Source organism: Vipera berus (assembly GCF_964194415.1).
Source record: "Vipera berus genome assembly, chromosome: 6".
Lineage (NCBI taxonomy): Eukaryota > Metazoa > Chordata > Lepidosauria > Squamata > Viperidae > Vipera > Vipera berus.
Window position 1 is genome coordinate 90,799,311 of NC_138208.1, and position 15,782 is coordinate 90,815,092.

At 49.4% G+C, this 15,782-nt stretch overlaps 1 protein-coding gene across 1 annotated transcript in view; it reads right to left on the reverse strand.

Moving 5' to 3' along the window:
* Positions 1-15,782, reverse strand: part of KCP (kielin cysteine rich BMP regulator) — a gene marked incomplete at its 5' end in the record, with an annotated part of 60,329 nt that overhangs the window by 27,050 nt on the left and 17,497 nt on the right. The window contains 11 exons of the mRNA XM_081331910.1: positions 1,520-1,702; positions 1,839-1,932; positions 2,086-2,168; positions 3,933-4,106; positions 5,025-5,118; positions 6,685-6,791; positions 8,562-8,714; positions 9,767-9,860; positions 13,178-13,263; positions 14,875-14,968; positions 15,052-15,131. Coding sequence (XP_081188036.1) covers positions 1,520-1,702; positions 1,839-1,932; positions 2,086-2,168; positions 3,933-4,106; positions 5,025-5,118; positions 6,685-6,791; positions 8,562-8,714; positions 9,767-9,860; positions 13,178-13,263; positions 14,875-14,968; positions 15,052-15,131 — 1,242 coding nt within the window. The remainder of the gene's footprint in view (positions 1-1,519; positions 1,703-1,838; positions 1,933-2,085; positions 2,169-3,932; positions 4,107-5,024; positions 5,119-6,684; positions 6,792-8,561; positions 8,715-9,766; positions 9,861-13,177; positions 13,264-14,874; positions 14,969-15,051; positions 15,132-15,782) is intronic.

Below are 15,782 nucleotides of genomic sequence, written 5' to 3' on the forward strand. Positions count from 1 at the left end.
GTTGTAAGTCAAGGATTATATGTAATCTGGGCCAATCTTATGCCGATGAGGTCCTGCACTTGATGCCTCCCACCCCGGGTGTCCACGAGACCTTTCGGAATCGGAATCAGGATAGAGCTGGAAAAGGGACCTTGGAGGTCTTCTAGTCCAGCCCCCTGCTCAAACGGGAGATCCTAAGCTTGCCTAACAGGTTGGCACAAGCGGGGAGAGTCTCTGTTGTGATTCAGGATCAGCCTGTGGCTTCAGCAGTTGGGTCGGATGACTCAGAGGAGGAGGAGGAGGGGGGTGTTGAAGAACTTGCTGAGGGGATTGATGAGAGCCCCCAGCCAGGCCCCTCCCACCTGGTGGAGACCCAGCTGTGTGAGCCTGACAGCGTGGATGAAGATGACCCACAGCTGGCCCTGTTCAAGGACGCCCGATGCAGGAGGCAGTCAATTAGGAGCAAACAGAGGAAGGCAATGGGGCTTCTCGGAAGGAGGCAGAGAGAAGCCACGCCCTGAACTCTATATAAGGGGAATGTGTGGGGAGGGCTGGTTTGCTGAAGGCAACCGCTTGGATTGTTCCTGTTTCTTTAAGCTCCTGTTTCTTGGTTTGTCTTGTTCCGTTTGTTTTTGCAGTAATAAATTTGGCAGGCGTAATTCCAGCCTCTTGCCTTATTGTAAAAGGGGTTGTCCCTGCCTTTTCTGCAGGGCCGGTAGCAGAATGGTACAGAACAGTCTCTGAACACACTGCTGGACACCCCTGATTTAACACCGTGTTGCTTTGGTGTTTGTAACAACACAACGCCCTGCCTGGGCCAACGGCACCCCCCACTGGTGCTCATTTTACTGACCTCGGATGGACGGAAGGCTGTGTCGATCTTTTAGCCGGTCAGGATCGAACACCTGGCAGTGGGCAGTGAGTTAGCCTGCAATGCTGCATTCTCAGCACTGCACCGTCAGGGTCCTTCCTTCCTTCCTTCCTTCCTTCCTTCCTTCCTTCCTTCCTTCCTTCCTTCCTTCCTTCCTTCCTTCCTTCCTTCCTTCCTTCCTTCTGACTTAGCAATAGCACTTATATACCGCTTCGTAGTGCTTTTACAACCTCTCTAAGCAGTTTACAGAGTCAACTTATTTGGCCCCAACAATCTGGGTGCTCATTTTGCCGACCTCGGAAGGATGGAAGGCTGAGTCGACCTTTTAGCTGGTCAGGATCGAACTGCCAAACTGCTGACAGCTGGCAGAATTAGCCTGCAATGCTGCACTCTAACCACTGCGCCACCACAGCTCATGTGGTCAGATGTGGGATGCAACCTGCTTGGGGACCCTTCCTTGAAGTCGAATGAGCGAGGGGGCCCCCCTCTCCCCCAGGGCTGGGACTCCGGGGATGTTGTGAACACTGGAGGTTTTTAAAGAAGAGACTGGACAACCCTTTGTCTGGAATGGTAAAGGGTTTCCTGCCTGAGCAGGGGGTTGGACTAGATGACCTCCAGGGTCCCTCCCAACTCTCTTATTCTCTTCTGTGGGCAGGGGTCGCCCGTTACCGTCGCAGGTGCGGCAACATCCCTGCTGCAGCGGGTGGGAGCACCGGACTGGCGCGCAGGGCTGGCGCTGGCAGGTGATGGTGCCGTTGGCGCAAACGCAGTTGCGGCACTGCTCCGATGGGTCGTAGAACCGCTCCAGGTGTTTGTAGGAGACCCCCAGGTACAGGCAGGCAGCTGGAGGGGCTATAAAAGGGGAGGGGGGGCTGTCAAAAGGGTGGCATGGTCCCTTTTCCTCCTTGGGCCCCTCCTAGGTGACCCACTCGGTAGTGGGCACCCAGGCCATCATTGGGGTGAGGTGCTAAAAGAGGGGGGGGCCTACCTGGACACTGGGGGCAGCACTGCTGGGGTCTCACGGTGGGCTCGGGGCAGAGCAGGGGCGGGCACCGATGGGAGAGGCACTGCACGTGGCCATTCTGCAAAAGGGAGGGAGGGAAGGGAATGGTGCTGGCATCTCTTCTCGATTTAACGGGCACCCTCAAGGTCATGTAGCCCACCCCACCCGCTGCCCCAGGAGCGACCCACTAGGTGGAGGCTGCCAACTTCCCTTGCCACCGCTGGGCACTCACAATGCAGTGACACTGCCGGCAGCGGTCGGTGGGGTGGGGGAACTCTGCTCCGTTGGGGTATTCTTTTCCGGCGTAGCTGCAGCCTGGATTGAAAAGAAAAAAGAAACAAACAGAATCACACAGTCTGAAGGGACCTCAGAGGTCTTCTAGTCCAACCCCCCCTGCTCGAGCAGGAGAGCAATTCAGACAAATCGGCAGCGTTATTTTTGCAGGAAAAGGGAAGAGAAAAAAAAAGATGCAAATTGAGGATTTTTTAAAGGGGGAGTGGGCATTCCAAAGGAAGCACACAAATGGGAAATGGGTGGGCTTTGACACTCTGCACTTGCTCAGTTGCCTTCTCCGGGCCTCTCAGAAGAGACCTAAAAGTGGACAGAATCTTAAAGGAATCAACATCACGTAAAGTACTAGTACTGCTTTACAAAGCCTTAGTAAGACCACGCCTGGAATACAGCACACAGTTTTGGTCACCACGTTACAAAAAGGGCAACTCAGATGAGAAGTAAGCAGCGGGGGACCACAAGGCTCCGTCTTAGGCCCAATAAACTCTTCAATATCTTCATCAAGGGCTTAGATGAGGGAATTGAAGGAGAACTCATCAAATTTGCAGATGACACCAAACTGGCGGGAGTAGCCAACACCCCAGAAGACAGCTCAGGATCCAAAAAGATCTTGACAAGCTTGAAAAAGGGGCCCTATCCAGCAAAATGAGTTTCAGTGTGGAGAAAAGCAAAGTTTTACACCTAGGCAGGAAAAACCAAAGGTTTAAGTACAGATGAGGCGAGACCTGGCTCAAAAACAGCCACTGGGAGATGGGCCTCGGAGTCCTGGTGGACGATCGCTTGACCATGAGCCAGTAGTGTGCGGCGGCAGCCAAAAAAGCTAACACACTCCTGGGTTGCATAAACAGAGGCATAGAATCAAGATGACGCAAATAGTGGAATACTGCAGCCAGTTTTGGCCTGGAGACTAAAACATATGAAGAACGACTGTGGGATTTGGGTCCGGCTAGTCTAAAGAAAAGAAGAAATAGGGGAGACAGGATAGCAGCGTTCCAGTATCTGAGGGGCTGCCACAAAAGAAGAGGAGGGGGTCACGTTACTCTCCAAAGCACCAGAGGGCAGGACGAGAAACAATAGTTGGAAACTGACCAAAGAGAGAAGCAGCCTGGAATTAAGGAGAAACATCCTAAGAGTGAGGACAATTAGCCAGTGGAACAGCTTGCCACCAGAAGTTGTGGGTGCTCCATCACTGGAGGCTTTCAAACAGAGACTGGACAACCATTGGTCTGAAATGGTAAACACTCTCCTGCTTGAGCAGGGGGGTTGGACTAGAAGACCTCCATGGTCCCTTCCCGCTCTATTCCGATTAACGCCCTGTGCGTTCCCACAGAGAGGGCCTCCTCAGGGTGCCACCGGTCAGAGAATGCCGTCTGGTGGCCCCCAGGGGGAGATCCTTCTCTATGGGCGCCCCGGAGCTATGGAACCAGTTACCGGTTGAGCTCCGGACGGCGCCCGACCTTCGCTCCTTTCGCCGCGATCTGAAAACATACTTGTTCGAGCAAGCCGGCCTGGCCTGAGGGGGGATTGGTGGGGTTTTTTATCATTCTTATTGGGGTTTTTACTATGTATCTATTGTATTTTAATCGGGCATGTATTTAATTATCTTTTAATTTTTGTAAATTTCTGTGTTTTATTCTTGCCCTGTACACCGCCCTGAGTCCTTCGGGAGAAGGGCGGTATAGAAATGATAATAAATTAAATTAAAAATTAAATTAAATCTCCACTTCGGTGTGGTGTTTATTGGGTGTTGCACATCGGGCAGGACCCTGGGAGATTCTGCCATCCTACCATTGCAGTTGTTTTGGCAGCAGGAGCCCGGCAAGGGGTGGGCGCAGAGGGGAGCCGGGCACTTCCGTGGGGTGCAGACCAGCTCCCCCCCGGAGCAGATGCAGGCCTGGCAGGGATCCAGCGGGTTGGGGACTGCCTCCCCGTCTGGCACCACCTGGTTCTCGTGAAGGCAGCCTAAACGGGGGGGGGGAGGGGGGAGGAAGGAGGGGAAGTCAGTGTTGACCGTCACATACACACCGCTATTCGACTCTCCCTCCCCTTATTTTTATGTACTGATTTATTACAGTCCTCTGGGTGGTTTACAGTATAGTCAGGAGTAGACCTATAAAAACCATGATCAATATAAAAAGAGATTAAAGTTACAGATGATGAAGAGCAAAGCTTCCTTCCTTCCTTCCTTTTTCTCCTTCTCCTCTTCCTCCCTCCCTCCTTCCCTTCTCCCTTCCTTCCTTCCCTCCCTTCCTTCCTTCCCTCCTTTCTTCCCTCTCTCCTTCCTTCCTTCCTCTTTCTTCCTTTCCTTTCCTTCCTTCCTTCCTTCCTTCCTTCCTTCCTTCCTTCCTTCCCTCCCTTCTCTTCTCTCTCTCCTTCCTTCCTTCCTTCCTTCCTTCCTTCCTTCCTCCCTCCCTTCCTTCCCTCCCTTCCTTCCTTCCCTCCTTTCTTCCCTCTCTCCTTCCTTCCTTCCTCTTTCTTCCTTTCCTTCCTTCCTTCCTTCCTTCCTTCCTTCCTCCCTCCCTTCCTTCCTTCCCTCCCTTCTCTTCTCTCTCCTTCCTTCCTTCCTTCCTTCCTTCCTCCCTCCCTTCCTTCCCTCCCTTCCTTCCTTCCCTCCTTTCTTCCCTCTCTCCTTCCTTCCTTCCTCTTTCTTCCTTTCCTTCCTTCCTTCCTTCCTTCCTTCCTCCCTCCCTTCCTTCCTTCCCTCCCTTCTCTTCTCTCTCTCCTTCCTTCCTTCCTTCCTTCCTTCCTTCCTTCCTTCCTTCCTTCCTTCCTTCCTTCCTTCCTTCCTTCCTTCCTTCCCTCCCTCCCTCCAAATCTGGAATTCCATAGAAATAAAGCAAGAGGTGGAAGGTGCCCCATCAATTCTCCACCGTTACTCACCTGGGCAGGTAGGGCAGCAGGATCCAGGCCTCCGCTCTGGGTGGGGGCAGGTCACGGGTGGGCAAACGGTGGGGGAGCAGTGGACGGTGCCCCCCTGCAAGAGAGGAGACGGACGGGGATTCAGATCCGAAGGACCCTCTGATTCTGCTCCTCTTCCATCTAATCTAGAGCCTTTGGGGAAGCTCCAACGGAGGCAAATAAGCTTTTATCGCTATTATCCTTCTCATCTTTTCTACTACCTTCTTTTATTGGTATCATCATTATGATTGTTATTACTTTATTGTTTGTATGTAGACTGCGAGCTTCTTCACTGGAGACAAATTCCTTTTGTGTCTGATCACACTTGGCCTATTCTATTCTATTATTCTATTCTATTCTATTCTATTCTATTCTATTCTATTCTATTCTATTCTATTCTATTCTATTCTATTCTATTCTATTCTATTCTATTCCATTCCATTCCATTCCATTCCATTCCATTCCATTCCATTCCATTCCATTCCATTCTATATTTTCTATTCTATTCTATTCTATTCTATTCTATTCTATTCTATTCTATTCCATTCCATTCCATTCCATTCCATTCCATTCCATTCCATTCCATTCCATTCCATTCCATTCCATATTTTCTATTCTATTCTATTCTTCTATTCTATTCTATTCTATTCCATTCCATTCCATTCCATTCCATTCCATTCCATTCTATATTTTCTATTCTATTCTATTCTATTCTATTCTATTCTATTCCATTCCATTCCATTCCATTCCATTCCATTCCATTCCATTCTATATTTTCTATTCTATTCTATTCTATTCTATTCTATTCTATTCTATTCTATTCTATTCTATTCCATTCCATTCCATTCCATTCCATTCCATTCCATTCCATTCCATTCCATTCCATATTTTCTATTCTATTCTATTCTATTCTATTCTATTCTATTCTATTCTATTCTATTCTATTCTATTCTATTCTATTCTATTCTATTCTATTCTATTCTATTCTATTCTATTCTATTCTATTCTATTCTATTCTATTCTATTCTAATTCTAATTCTGTTCCGTTCCGTTCTATTCAATTCTCTATTCCATTCCATTGTTAAATTATGATGGTCCTTTTGACCTTTCTGGAATGAAAAATTACCCCTGCAGCGTTTTTGTTCTTATGAGAATTCACAGCCCAAATACAAACGATATTAAGCCTCTGTAACATTTTGCCTGCTTCACATTAGCCCAGATAATAGTGCAGACGTGTCCTTTGCTCTTCCACTAACCTGGATGTTGCTTTGCCTGAACGTAGCAAGGCCGTGAGCAACAGGGCCAGAAAGACAGTGCAGGCAGGTCCTCTGGTAGAGACCCTACCGGCATCACGCATGTCGTCATGCCAGTGACACGGGCGGTGCCTTCAGACCAGCCCTGTGCAAATTGCATCGTCTCTGCTGTGTGGTAACATCAGGATGCTTCCCCCTCCATGGATGCCCATGAGAACCAATTAGAGGAATTAGAGACACCCCCCCTCCCCAAAGGAACCAACGAAAGGATGGTTGAGTTTGGGGGTGGCAGTTTAAGGATTTGGGCTGCCAGGCAACTGAAGGAGGGCAGGAGAATTTGGGGGGGGTATCTTCCCCTGGTCGGAGCTGAGGGGGGGGGGGTGTCTCACCTTGCACTGGCAACTCTGGCAGGGATTGTCCGGATCGGCAAATTCTTGGCCGTGGCTGTAGAGGCGCTGGTTGTAGAGACACTGGTGGCACTGGGAGCAGCAGGCACCTTCAAGGAGGCAGAGGGCAGGGTGCTAAGACCCCCGGTGCAAGGGAGACCCTCGGCCTACGTCTAAATTTCCAACAGCCGAGCGCTCGTTCCCACCCAGACGGTGAGACACAGCACCGCGGCGTACTTGTCGCTTCGACAGCGCGACGGGTAGCATATCAATGCAATAAATAAAGCAAATAAATAAAGCTGGGGGAGCACCGAATCGGGGGGAGAAGAGGAGGAGAGGGTCCCTTAGAAACCGAAAGGCAAGAATGTCTAAATATTATTTAGTGCAAGATTTCATTTTTATTTTTTTTAAAAAATGAACAATCTCTTAGAAGAGGGGTCTTCCAGCTTGGCCCTTTGATGACTTGTGGACTCCAACTCCCAGAATTCCTCAGCCGGCCTGGCTGAGGAATTCTGGGAGTTGGAGTCCACAAGTCATCAAAGGGCCAAGCTGGAAGACCCCGTCATAGAAACTGAAATGCAAGAAGGTCTAGAATGACGTTGTTTAGCGCAAGCCTTTTTTTTATTTTTACGGATCATCTCTTAAGACACTGAAACGCAAGAACGTCCGAATTTTAGTATAAGATATATATATATATATATATATATATATATATATATATATATATATATATATATATATATATATATATATATACACACACACACACACACACACATATACATACATATACATACATACACACACACACATACATACATACATACATATACATACATACACACATACACATACACACATACATACATATACATACATACACACATACACATACACACATACATACATATACATACATACACACATACATACATATACATACATACATATACATACATACACACATACATACATATACATACATACATACATACACACACACACACACACACACACACACACACACACATATATAAACAACGAATGCTCTCTTAGAAATCTAAAATGCAAGGATGCCCGAATTTCACTGAGTATCCGATTGTGTAAAATCAACGCTCGCTCCCTTTCTTCTTTCTCCCCCAAAAGGCACTTTTTTCTTTGTTTTCTTTAATATTAGCTTGATTTATTTTTTGGGGGGATCGCAACGGAGTCTGAAGCAGGCTCTTGGCCAGGGCCCCTAATCCTGCCAAGCCCCTTTCGTTTTCTACTCGGTGCCCTCCTCCTGCAACGGGGGTTCAATGTCATCGATCCCAGAGACAAGGACCCGGTGAGGGTTTTTTTTTGGGGGGGTGGGGGGTGGGGGAGAGAGAATAAAGCTGAGGACCACTGAATTAGGGGATAGAAGCTGGGGGCGGGGGGGTGTTCATTAGAAATTAAAACGCAAGAAATGCCTAAGTACTAGATCATTGACTACAAGCTTCCTTAAAAAGTGGACGCCGTCTTTCCCTCTTCTCCTAAAATGCCTCTTTTCCTTCCTTTATTTTCTCTAATGTTAGTTTGATATTTTTTTCTGACCACGACAAAGCCTGAAATGCAAGAATGTCTGAATTCCATTTTAGTATGCTTTCTTAGAAATTAGGAATGCTCTCTTTCTTCCTTCTCCCCCAAAAGTCACTTTTCCTTTCTTTGTTTTCTTTAATGTTAGTTTGATTATTTTTTTCCTGACCACGACAAAGCCAGGAGCCGGTTGTTGGCCAGCCCCCCCTAATCCTGCCAGCCCCGCTTTTATTTTTCTTCTAACTGCAACCGGCTTGAGCGCCATCGATCCCAGAGGGGAGGGCCCTGTGGTTTGGGGGGGAGGGGGACACAAAAGCACTCACCGAGAAGCCGGGCTGGATGCTGGCAGGCCACAGGGGGGCACTGGAGAGCACGGCACACCGTCTCCCCCTGGTGGCAGGTGCAGGCCCTGCACGGATCGCTCGCCGGCGCCCACTCAGTGCCGTCTTCATGCTCAAGGCCCTCGAAAACACACACTGATGGTTGCCAGGCAAGAGACCAGTTGAGTCAAACTGGGTTTCATCCTGGCCAGGCTGTAAAACACAAACCTGGATTCCCTTCCCACCACCTCGCTCCCCACGTTTCAACGTTTGGGGATGGACACCGGGGCCCGCATTCACACGAGATGCCATATGGGTCATCCTGGACTTACCACCCACGTTTGTTTAGCAACTGTTCGAGTTTGCAACGGCGCTGAAAAAAAGCGACTTACAACGACCACTAAACGAATGATTGATAAGTGGCGGACTACCTGTATTATTTATACAAATAAGTTAAGGCGGCGAATGCATTGGACGTACTTTACTCCTCCTATTTTCCCTGCAACATTTCGCAGAGTTGAATAGCAAACGGCCTTGTGCGAAATGCCAGGCCAGTTGCATAAGCCATGAATCCCAGTTTATGATGCAGAATGGTGGCTACCCGGCAGAAGCAAAACCGCTTCTTTGAGGTCACTATCGAATTAACCTATCTAGAATCCAAAGTACAGGTGATCCTCGACGTACGACCACAACTGAGCCCCAAATTTCCATCGCTAAGCAAGACATTCGTTGAGTGAACGTGGCCCCCTTTTACGACCTTTCTCAGCAGGGTTGTTAAGCGAATTGCCGCTTTTGTTCAGTGAGTAACACAGCCGTTAAGTGAATCTGGCCTCCCCCACACCCGTCATAAATGTGAACCAGTTGCCAAGCATCTGAATTTTTATCACATGACCGTGGGAAGGTGGCAACAGTCGTTAAGTCTGAAAAACGGTCGTAAGTCACATTTTTCAGTGCCGTTGTAACTTCGAACGGACAAGGACTACTTATCACGTGAAAGGGATTAAGGGGGCCTTCGGGCTTCATTAGTCCATTCCAGGTGTTCTGCAACAAGCCCTGGAGATGACTCAAACAAGTGAGCCAAGTTGCATGCCGCAGGACGTCACGGTCCAATCGGAGCCGGTGGAGCCCACTCCGCTCCAGGTGAGGAAATGAAGAGCAAAGTGGTCAAGGGCCCCTTTCCCTCTTCCCAGTTCCTCTCCGACGGTCACCTGTGCACACCGGGCAGCAGCGTTTGGGGTCCTGGAGGGGCCGGGGGCATGGCGTTGGGGGGCAGGCTTCCTCCTGGCAACGGACATGCCCATCCTGAGTGCAGAAAAGAGAGAGAATTGCCTGAGCGTCTTATGTCCCAGCCTACGTACCTCCTTGTTACTTCACAAGGCAACCCCTAATTTAGCAGTAGACTGGATAAATAAACCCCTTTTGTTGAAGTTACAGACCTTGTCCACAAACAGAACGGAGCAGGAGCCAAAACAAGAAACAACTCACTGGTAAAATAAACAGACCATCATCTCTGGGCACAGAAGTTCTTTCCAAAGGGTTGCCTCCAGTAACCAGCCCTGCCCACACATTCCCTTTTTGTTATGCAGCCCCCAAGGCGTGGCTTCTCAATGCTTTCTCCTTCTGCCCTGAAGTCGCCCCATTGCCTCCCTCTGATTTACTCGTGTGTTGTTAGCTGCGAAGTCGTGTCCGACCCATCGCGACCCTATGGACAACATTCCTCCAGGCCTTCCTGTCCTCTACCATCTTCTGGAGTCCATTTAAGCTCGCGCCTACTGCTTCAGTGACTCCATCCAGCCACCTCATTCTCTGTCGTCCCCTTCTTCTATTGCCCTCGATCTTTCCCAGCATTAGGCTCTTCTCCAGTGAGTCCTTCCTTCTCATTAGGTGGCCAAAGTACTTGAGTTTTAGCTTCAGGATCTGGCCTTCTAAAGAGCAGTCAGGATTGATCTCCTCTAGGACTGACCGGTTTGATCGCCTTGCAGTCCAAGGGACTCGCAGGAGTCTTCTCCAGCACCACAGTTCAAAGGCCTCAATTCTTTGGCGCTCAGCCTTTCTTATGGTCCAACTTTCACTGCCATACATTGCAACTGGAAAGACCATAGCCTTGACTATACGCACTTTTGTTGACAGGGTGATGTCTCTGCTTTTTAGTGTGCTGTCTAGATTTGCCATGGCTTTCCTCCCCAGGAGCAAGCGTCTTTTAATTTCTTGGCTACAGTCCCCGTCTGCAGTGATCTTGGAGCCCAGGAAAATAAAATCTGTCACTACCTCCATTTCTTCCCCATCTATTTGCCAGGAATTGAGAGGGCCAGATGCCATGATCTTGGTTTTCTTAATGTTAAGTTTCAACCCAAGTTTTGCACTCTCCTTCTTCACCTGCAACAAGAGGCTCTTTAGTTCTTCTTCACTTTCTGCCATTAGAGTGGTATCATCTGCGTATCTTAGGTTGTTGATATTTCTTCCGGCAATCTTAATTCCAACTTTTGATTCATCTAGCCCTGCCTTTCTCATGATGTGCTCTGCATATAAGTTAAATAGGCAGGGCGACAGTATACAGCCTTGCCGGACTCCTTTCCCAATTTTGAACCAATCAGTGGTTCCGTGTCCAGTTCTCACTGTTGCTTCTTGACCCGCATATAGGTTTCTCAAAAGACAAATAAGATGGTCTGGTACTCCCATCTCTTTAAGAACTTGCCACAGTTTGTTGTGATCCACACAATCAAAGGCTTTAGCATAGTCAATGAAGCAGAAGTAGATGTTTTTCTGGAACTCCCTAGCTTTCTCCATGATCCAGCGTATGTTGGCAATTTGATCTCTAGTTCCTCTGCCTCTTCGAAATCCTGCCTGTACTTCTGGTAGTTCTCGATCCACATACTGCTGAAGTCTAGCTTGTAGGATTTTAAGTATGACTTTACTAGCATGAGAAATGAGTGCAATGGTGCAATAGTTTGAACATTCTTTGGCACTGCCTTTCTTTGGAATTGGAATGTAAACTGATCTTTTCCAATCCTGTGGCCACTGTTGAGTTTTCCAAATTTGCTGGCAAATTGAGTGTAGCACTTTTACTGCATTGTCTTTTAAGATTTTGAATAGCTCAGCTGGAATACTGTCACTTCCACTAGCTTTGTTGTTGCTCAGTTTTTCTAAGGCCCACTTCACTTCACATTCTAGGATGTCTGGCTCGAGGTCAGTGACCACCTCATTGTGATTATCAGGGACGTTAAGCTCATTCTTGTATAGTTCTTCTGTGTAATTTTGCCACCTCTTCTTAATCTCTTCTGCCTCTGTTAGGTCCCTGCCATTTTGGTCCTTTATCATGCCCATTTTTGCATTAAACGTTCCCTTCATTTCTCCAATTTTCTTGAAAAGATCTCTGGTCCTCCCTATTCTATTGTTTTCTTCGATTTCTTTGCACTGTTCATTTAAGAAGGCATTCTTATCTCTTCTAGCTATTCTCTGGAATTCTGCATTCAATTGGGCGTATCTTTCTTTTTCTCCCTTGCCTTTCGCTTCCCTCCTTTCCTCAGCTATTTGCAAAGCTTCCTCAGACAGCCATTTTGCTTTCTTGCATTTCTTTTTCTTTGGGATGGTTTTGGTTGCTACCTCTTGTACAATGTCGCGAACCTCTGTCCATAGTTCTTCAGGCACTCTGTCTATCAGATCTAATTCCTTAAATCTATTTGTCACCTCTACTGTATATTTACTCGTGTGACCTGTCTGCATTTACGAGTGTCTCTGAGGTCTTCCAGGTGTGCTTCCTCCTCCCAGTCTGACTCAGCCTGCCAGCACAGCTGGCTCTCAGCTTGACCACGAGTGGAGGGGCCAGGTTCTTCCTCACTTTGTAAGTCTGGTAACTCATCAGAGCCTTCCTCTGACTCTGATGGCTCCCCAGGCACGTCCTCCTCCTCCTCTGAATCCCCGGACTCAGCTGCCGGGATCACAGGCTGGCACGGAAGCACAACAGAGCCACTCAGGAAGTTTAAGAGGGGTGGACTACAACTCCGAGAATCCCCCAGCCAGCCAAGAGTCTTGCAATTATTCACTAGCTGGCTGGGGGATTCTGGGAGTTGAAGTCCACCCCTCTTAAAAACCTGCCAAGGTTGAGAAACATCATGTTAAAGATTCTTGCATTTATTCACTAGCTGGCTGTGGGATTCTGGGAGTTGAAGTCCATACTTCCTGAGTAGTAAATAAAGAAGCGGTGTGTGTGTGTGCGTGTGTGTGTGTGTGTGTGTGCGTGCATGTGTGTGTGTGTGTGTGTGTGTGAATTTGTTCTCCAAAGGTGCCAAAAGGCCGGACAAGAAGCAACAGATGGAAAACTGATCAAGGAGAGAAGCAACCTGGAACTAAGGAGGAATTTCCTGGCAGTGAGGACAATTAACCGGTGGAACAGCTTGCCACCAGAAGTGGTGGGTGCTCCATCTCTGGAGAAATTGGTTAACCATTTGCCTGAAACGGTCTACAGGGTCTCCTGCCTGAGCAGGGGTTTGGACTGGAAGACCTCCGAGGTCCCTTCCAACTCTTGTCATTCTATTATTCTGTTGTGTTATTCCGGCCTCTGCTCTCACGATTCGGCCCCCTGCCCAGACTGACCAGTTCTCCCATCACGGGCTACTCACCAAGCACTGGCACTGCAGGCAGGGGCCTCCCTCGGCAGGCGAGAACGTCTCCCGGTCCTGGTACAACCGTCCTTCAAATTCACAGACTTGCCGAGAAGATTCCGGGAGGGAAAAAGAGAAACGTGGAAGTTGTGTGTCAAACTGTTATTTTTTTCCTCCTTGGCTTAACTTTGGAATAAATTTTAGGACGCCTCCTAGCTCCCCACACGGGCCGTTTCTACACCTGTGATGGGCAGACAGGTAAGAGATTCCCCTCCCCACCCCGAAAGAAATCTACGTAGCAAAAGTCCTCAGGTTACGACTTCAGCTGAGTCTGCCCATCGCACCTGTGAGTTGTGACGGTCCCAAAGCAAGTCCTCACGTGACGGATCCAATTTTAAGACCTTTATTTGTGATGGGCGTTAAAGGGACGGGGTTTTGTTTGTTTTCGCTATGGGGAGTTTTGGCCCCAAACCAGAACTGAATGTCAGTTTTGGGGTGCCATAAATTGGGATCATGTGAATGTAAATAGGGGGCGGTTGCTGAGCCCCCCAAAATGCGATCCCGTGACAGTGGGGTGGGGGCGAGGATCTGGCTACTGGAACTTTGAACCCAGGTGATAAGTCGCCCAAGGAGTTTTGTCATAACTTTGAATGGTCACTAAGTGAAGGCTGACTTAGCTCTCCGATAAGATACGTGTGGCCCTCGACATGCAACCTTTTTCATTTAGGGGCCAAAGTTTCAACGGCACTGAAAAAAGAGACTTATGACCATTTTTCACACTTATGACCGTCGCAGCATCCCCAGGGTCACGAGATCAAAGTTCAGGCACTTGGCAACCGACTCGTATTTATGACGATCGCCGCATCCTAGAGTCACGTGATTCCCATTTTGTGACAAGCAAAGTCAATGGGGGAAAGCCAGATTCACTTAACAACCGTGTTGCCAATTGGCTCGTATTTATGACGGTTGCGGTTTCCCAGGGTCACATGATCCCCTTTTGCGACCTTCGGACGAGCAATGTCGCTTAACAACCGTGTGGCTGACTTTAAAAAAAAGCTGCGGCCTGGAAGGTTGCAAAACGGGGGGAAACTCGGCGAACAACTGTCTTGCTTAGTAACCAAAACGCTGGGCTCCACTGCGGTCGTAACTGGAGGACTAGTGGAGAAGGGCTCTAGGTTGGATAAGGTACGGTGCGCCATTAATGTCTGGGCGACCCCTTCTCTTTCTCCGTACTTTTTGCATTCCCGCCACGTCTCCCAAGGAAGATAAAATGAGATCGAGTTTTTTTTTTTTTAATTCCATTTATATCCCGCCCTTCTCCGAAGACTCAGGGCGGCTTACAAGCTTAGCAGTAGCCTTCATTCTATGTATATGCCTGCTTATTAGGGCTTTCACACACACACCCCCAAGCGGCATTATTACAAAGTCAGCTTAATTGCCCCCAACAATCTGGGTCCTCATTTTACCTACCTGGGAAGGATGGAAGGCTGAGTCAACCTTGACTCAGACTATTCCTGTTGTGGAGGCTTTATTTTCCATACTCCGCCAATGTTGAGATATTCAGGTCGAATACTTTTCGGGAAAAGTTTAAACTTCCCCGGGGGGGGGGGGATGTCATCCCCTCTCACTCTGCAAGGAAGTGGACATCCCGGGGGGTGGGAGGATGGGAAACCTGGCACGGGGGTGGGGTGGGAATGAGAGAGGGGGCAACTTACCGTCACAGGCGGGGCAACACTGCTCTGGGCGCTTGCCAGGATGGCTGCAAAGGGCAGGTGGGCAGCTCACCTGCCTGCAAGAGACCTCGCCAGCCTGCGGGGGCAAGCAGATCACTGGCAGTGTCTGTCCCCCCCCCCAGGACAGACTCAGCCCCCCCCCCCAGCCAGCAGACTCACCACACATTGGCAGTGCTTGCAGGGGTCTTGGGGCTGCACGGCGTCACCACTGCGGTACTCGCGTCCTTCCCAGAGGCAGCCTGCAGGGGGCGACACATGGACTGCAAATGGAAGATTGGCCCCGGGAAGATTGGCCCCGGAAGATTGGCCCCGCTCCTTTGGAAACCACCAGCAGGGGGCAGCAGAGCTGAGTTGGCCAACTGGGCCCCACTGGGAGGGAGGCCTCCCGCTGCTGGGGGACGATGGGGTTTGTAGTGCTGGGCTGCATTGCTTCCCTCTGCTTTCCCTCTGGGCGATGGAGACGAGAAGGGAGGATAAGGGGGAATCTGCTGGACCAGCCCCAGAATATTCTGCAGCAAAGATCCAGGAGAGAAGCAACGGAGAGCTAAGGAGGCATTTTCTGACAGGGAGGACAATTAGCCAGTGGAACTGCTTGCCTCCAGAAGCTGTGGGACTAGAGCAGACATGTCAAACACAAGGCCTGGGGCCGGATCCGGCCCACCAAGTGGTTTCATGTAGCCCGCAAAGCCATCCTGGAAACAGTGAGGGAACGGCCCCCACTGCCTTGGCCTGGCCCAGAGACCCTCCTTCTGCCAGAGACCCTCAGGTCTGTCCCACTCCTGCCCGGGCCCCCATAGGCACCCTTGATGCGAAGGATGCAGAGCTGGCCACGCCCACCCAGTAGGCCATACCCACTCTAGCCACGCCCACCCAGCAGGCCACGCCCACCC